Here is a 6,334-nt window from a genome sequence, read left to right on the forward strand (position 1 = left end):
TTTTGACAGAGCACGGCCGTTTCACGATGTGGCTCCGTCACCACATCTTCCTGGCACCGCGCTTGTTACCCAGAGTGCGACATGGGAGATCTCATCTGTAGCCTTTCAGCGGATGTCAGCCGGAGAGCGGAGCAGAGGGCACCCAGCTCGAACCCTCGGGGCTAACATGACAGCATGCCACGGGCAGGCTGGGGACTGTGTTGTTGTCATCATAATGAGTTGTTGGCTTTTGCTCCCAGCTTTTGGCGTAACCCACACACAAAAGGTTACCTGGGCTCAGGCCTTTGCTAAGACAACACTGAAGAAATGTCTAATCTTTGTTTTTCTAACCCTTTTGGTCACAATTCAACCACAGGGATTTTACTCATATTTGACAGCTCATTGTTATTCCATTTAATAATCCCATTTTTTGGTTCTGCTTTTTTGTCCTTATTAGGTTTTGCTACTTGTGGCCTGATATCCTCCATGGGAGGCCCAATCACAGCAACGCTTCTCACAGATGATGCTCTGGTCTTAACACTGAGTGTCCTCCTCCGGGTCATTGTTGGCTTGCCCAGGACACCTCTCAGCTGCGCCCAGAAAAACGGCTGCTGGTTGACCTGCTGGGGCCACTCCAGGTACGTCTTGGTGCTCAGCATCTTCTTAAGCTTGCAGTACTTGTTGGGCAGGGAGCTGGGATCCATGGGCTCCTTTACCACGAGTATGACGTCGTCGAAGGTCTTTCCCACTGCTCTCTGCTGAGCGAAGTACAGCTCATAGTTGCACCACTCGCTGTTAACGAAGTGCCGGGAGAGAACGAATATTACCTGAGGATGAAGACAAAGAAAGAGAATGAAAACATGGAATTACAATTGCTAATATTGTGTTCTACTCCTGGCATGTACAAGTCTAACCACTTTGTTACCTTACGACTGCTTTCAATGTTGTCAATGATGTTATCGATTATCCACCTTCCTGGCATGAAGTCCCTCTCGTGAATACACAAACGATAGGAGTTCCCATTACTCTCCAAACACGGCAAGAGCTGGCTCCTCACCCAGTCTGCATCAGAGTGACTGTACGATATGAAGGCGTGATAAGTAAAAGTCCCAAATTCCCCTGCCGCTCCCTCCTTGTGAGCTCTGTATTTGGCCCTGACAATCTGATAAGTGGCTTTAGTGTACCACGGGAGGTCAAAAATATAGCATATCAGCATCAATATCAAGATCACCACTGCCGTGGTGGCGACGCAGATGACGATAACTAGTCTGATATCACATGTCACTTGACCTGGGATGTATTTGGATATGACTGTGTTACGCAAGGCCTCCGGGTGGTAACACTTGTAGTTCCAAGGCCAGTCCGTGAGGTTAACCTTTTCTTTGGACATCGTGTCCTGGATGAACGCGTGGAGCTCACAGGTGCAGTGGTAAGGATTGTTCCCTGCCCTCAGGTGAGACAGTTGAGGCATGTCCTGGAAGGACGCCCTGCTTATGAGACCAAACGAATTGCCATCCAAAGCTAGCAACTGCAGCGATGGACTTTTCCACATGGATGGGATGAACTTGATTTTATTCCCACTCAGCAGGAGCTCTTTTAGGTTGATGGCTTTTTCAAAGTACGTCACGTCCAGCTGGTCGAGTTCGCAGTAGGACAGATCCAAGTAGTGCACCGTGGTGGGCAGACATTGGAGAGCTTCACTCACGAATGGATTGTGGTGAGCGATAAGCCGAGTGATATTTATTTGCCAAACACAGTCCCGACTGGTGTCAGCAGATCCCAGTTTGTTGTTGCTTACATCCAACACCTGCAGTTGCTGGAACTCTCTTGTTAGAGATGACAAGTCTTTCAAACTGGTCAGGTCGTTGGAGCTCATTTTAAAAGTGTGAAGATTTGGCACGGCGTTCTTGTAATCACACCGCTGGTTGAAGACAAACTCGTTCTCCAGCCGATTATCGGAGACGTCCAGAAACGCCACGCCTTTCATCTCAACCCAGGCATCGCAAGGCACAGAGTTGAAGTACACGTGCTTCATAGACAGTTTCTTAATTTTATTGAACCAGGTGAAGCGCCAGTCAAATCGCAGCACATCTGGATTGCTGATATACCTGCAAGAAATAGATTTGGAAAAAACTTAAGATGTATTGCCTTTGTGTGCCAAATGTCTGTGTTGTACCAGAAAATGACATCAAATTCTTCATCAATTTCTGTGTTGTTGAACAGTTAATGGTGGTAATATCACTCATAGGCCTCCCACTCATACTGTCCCTCACCAGCAGCACACATGTCATACCGGATGTCCCTGTCAGAAGTGTCAGAAGCGTCAGACTCTACCAGCTGTTCAGCAGCGGGGCGCACCCAGTCACACCCTCTTCGCTATCGTATCAGCTGTTGCCATCTCCTTTAAATGTTCTCTATCCCCGTCTCTAGCGTCCTGCCGCTGTCACATGTGACCCGCCGCCTCCCCAGCACCATCTGCCTTCTCAGATTCAGCACCCCATCTGCATCTCCAGCAACTCCTGCAGAACCTCTAGCCACCACCACCAGTGTCGGGGGGGATCTACAGATTGCTGCTGCTCAGGGCAAACTCAGCGCGATCTCAATCTCTTCGTGGAGTTCAAGCGCTAATTAAATTCTGTGTAACCATGGACGCATCATCTGGCATAATAATCATTAACTACTAATCACTCACTGTCTCTCCTGATTGAAATGCAGTTGGTTAAATTGGCAGGAATACTTCCAGTTTTTTGTGTGGAAAAACTGCAGGTTTTAATATCTCACATATGTTGGGTCTCACTTGAATTATCAATAGCATGTGTGTGATCGCAAGATCATGAATTTCTGGAAAAAAGAAACACTTAATTTACACAACATGGATACACCGTAGCGCATGAGGCCCACAAATGAGGAAGATACTCACCAAAGATCCAACTCATCCAGTGCCAGGTCTGTGATGCTGGAAGCTGCTCCGCTGTCAACAAATGTGGGTGAACGGGCAAAGTCGATGTACTGAAGTCTCAACCTTTTGATAGGGGTGACTTGCAAGTGTATTAACGCCATCCTGAGGAGATTCTCATTGAATTTACCTCTGTGAAAGATGAGCTGCTGGGCTGTGATCTCTTTTAAACTCTGGAAAATGTCCTCCTCTTCCAAGTAGTACGTGAACTCAAAGAGGTTGCGGAATTGGATGACACTGAAGGTCTTGTTGGCGAGGTCACGTAGCATGGTAGGGAGAGCATTTGGCCGTTGATCTATGGCCATGTCAAAGCCCATCTGCTTTGTTTGGATGACTTCTAGACTTCCAGGCTCGTAGTAACTTAGATTGCTGCAACATTTGATAGCAAAACCTTGTAACCTGATGTTCTTCAGGGGCTGAAAATCATCTTTCTTTAGACCCATCACCAGGGGGCCGCCCATAGACAAAACTTGGAGTTTGACGAATTTGGAGAAGCTTTCCGCTAAAGTTGCATGTTGGTAAAGGTTATTGGACATGTAGAGCTCTTTCAGATTTAAAAGAGGAGTCAGAGCTGTGGCAGGAATTTCCTGCAGGGAGTTATTGAAGATGTCAAGATGCTCCAGTAGCGCATTGTTTTTAAAGGCATCGTTATCAATGTGTGAAATGTTATTGTACCCCAGCTGAAGGATGCGAAGCTGACGAAGGCGGAGGAAGTCGTCAGCACGGACAGCTTGAAGTTTGTTGTAGGAGAGATCTATCTCTTCCAGTGTGGATGGAAATTGTCTCCATGGAACACTGTCAAGCTGTCTTCCCAGACAGTCTGCTGCACGGCCAAACTTGTAGATGTGACAGGGTCCTCTGTCATTGATGGTGGTGTTGGGTGAGGATGGAATTGGGGATGTAAGTGCCCCAATAAGGAGGGCACTAAGATGAAGCAATTTCCAAATCATCAGACAGACTTGAAAAAGAAAAGAAAATGAGAGATTAAATGTTGGCATTATATTCTTTGTTCCACCGAAAAAATTGCAGAACATTGACTCAAATAGTTTTTTAGAGGGTTATTTGATATGAGACTCATCCCTTTACTCTACTTTTAAAGTTACTTTGGTGCTCTTTTCTATTCTTGTGGTCTTTATTTCTGTCAGTTTTGTTTATTTTTTTATTTCTTCCTAGTCTCTGTGCCTTTATATGCTTGTTCATGTATGTTTTTTGTATACTCTTTTCTTTCTTTTCTCGTACTGATATTTGTTTACTTTTTACTATAAAGTAAAAATTGCAGCTTTTACATTTCACATATGTACAGTAGGTAAATAAGTACTGGGCTGAGTGCTTCTTCCACTACTGTCTAGTCATAACCCTTTTCCAAAGAATGTCTATGTTTATATGCAAAGTTATTTCTTGTTTTTAAATATGGGGAAAAACGCTAAAATTAGGCAATAGATTACTTTCTCATTGCGAGTTCATATCGCAATGGAGGGCATTATGCATTTGGTTGTGTGTGTGTATGTGTGTGTGTGTGTGTGTGTGTGTGTGTGCGTGTGTGTGTGTGTGTGTGTGTGTGTGTGTTCATCCATCTGTCTGTCCACAGGGAATTTCAAACACTACAGGAAACCATCACTCAAATATTTGATTGTGTGCTCAAGGCCGTCTCTTGGTTGCGGTGAATCACAATTGTGGGGTAAAGTAGTGGCTGCAAGTAATTGACACCTGCTTCAGTAGCAAAAGGCATATCCAACAATAAAGCATGCTAAAAAACAGCCTTACAGTCTGTTGCAGGCCACATTTTTGCCCTTGTCGTGTCTCAATCAAAAGTCATGGATCATTTCAAACAGAGGATAGAGGATATTCACACTTTTAAAGAAATCCTAAAAAGAGACAGCAGAGAAATCAAGAAGAAAGTTGCATGATGTGAAAAAATCATCGACAAGATCTGTGAGCAATTTTCAATCATGTCCCATTAAATCATAAATGTGCCATTGCAGAACAAACAGACTTCACACATCACTCTACCTACAGTCATTATGTGCTCTCAGGCAGCACATATGCAGTGAAAAAGACATCCATATAAAATAGACATTTTCATTGGTCCCCCCTCACACAGCAGCAATCATTGCAGTATAAACTGCACAGTACTTACCCGCTCAAGAATAGTTTCCTGCCTAAGGCTGTTAATGCAGACTGTTCAAATTCCCTCTTCGCAGCCTTTATTTATATTGCTGGTCCAAGGCTACACACTATGTTGGCCCTCACATGGAGGAGCCGTCAAGCTTTATAGCCCTCGTTAAACAAACAGTGTTGGTTTTATCTAGTCCAGAAGTGACGTGGCATGAATAAACATGTATGTCTTTGCGGCTATGGGTAGCATAGAAATATCGTGTTTCCTTATTTATTTGAGGTAATCTTTGACAGCTTGGACAACCACCAGAAAAAAAACTGAGTGGGGGGGGGGGGAACAACACATATACTTTAATTTTGGCTTGATTCACAATGGAAACTAAATTAAAATGACTTTGCAGCAGCCAAAAAACAATTATATTAAATGGAAGATAGTGTGTATAGCTTTTTACACAGTATTGTGTTATCACATGAAAACCCACATTAGATGTATAATCATTTCAGCCATGTGAGCACCAAGGAATGATATGGATTGTGATGTTAGATCTATTCTTTTTTCTTCTGTTTTTTTAATATGCAGCTAATCACTCCTCATTTCTCTTGGGTCAACACTCATATGAATGACTGATTGTTCACTTGGAATTAATTAATGTCATAATGTGTTTACTGTGTGGCCATCGTCTTTCTTCCTTGACATATAAACAATGTCTGAAAGCGAAAACAGCTGCCGTGACGCTGCTTCAATGAGGAAACCAGAAACACTCCTCGGCTATCTTATCTGGCAAACAGTGGACAACTGTTACTGGAAATTGTCAGCAGACTACATGATAATCAATCAATAATATTGACAAAGTGAAACTCAGCTCATGAAAGACACTGTTGTTAAATGATTTTGTAATATCCGACAATAACCAAGCTTTGGGAATCCATACAATATTGTTCCAGAATATAAGTTACTACGAGCCTAGAAGTCTAGAAGTCATCCAAACAAAGCAGACAAGTCAAAAATAAAGAAATGAATCTGACGTTCTCAACTGGAGTTTTGCACATAACCGAAACATTAAAAAGGTTTTTACGGTATATGTGTCATACTTGTTGAGGCGCAAGTCCAAGAGGCTCAGGGGAATTGTAGTATTTTCCGCCACGCCAAACTGACAACACTGAGTAGCATTGAGCATATCACTCATCTTTTATAATTAGTGAGTAGACACGGGTCTCAGAAAAACAGCCAAATGGCATTGAACTCCATTATAGTGTAAAATAGTGTTTGATATTAACCTTCCT

General features: G+C 43.4%; 1 protein-coding gene across 1 annotated transcript; it reads right to left on the reverse strand.

Moving 5' to 3' along the window:
* Window positions 1-338: 338 nt before the first annotated feature.
* On the reverse strand, window positions 339-3,885 carry tlr18 (toll-like receptor 18; the record flags this gene model as incomplete). The annotated part of the gene is made up of 3 exons (XM_079227990.1): window positions 339-806; window positions 905-2,087; window positions 2,900-3,885. The coding sequence occupies 3 exons, from the start codon at window positions 3,883-3,885 to the stop codon at window positions 339-341; spliced, it is 2,637 nt and encodes an 878-aa protein (XP_079084116.1).
* Between the last annotated feature and the right edge of the window lie 2,449 nt (window positions 3,886-6,334).

This window comes from Taurulus bubalis, assembly GCF_910589615.1.
Source record: "Taurulus bubalis genome assembly, chromosome: 12".
Taxonomy (NCBI): domain Eukaryota; kingdom Metazoa; phylum Chordata; class Actinopteri; order Perciformes; family Cottidae; genus Taurulus; species Taurulus bubalis.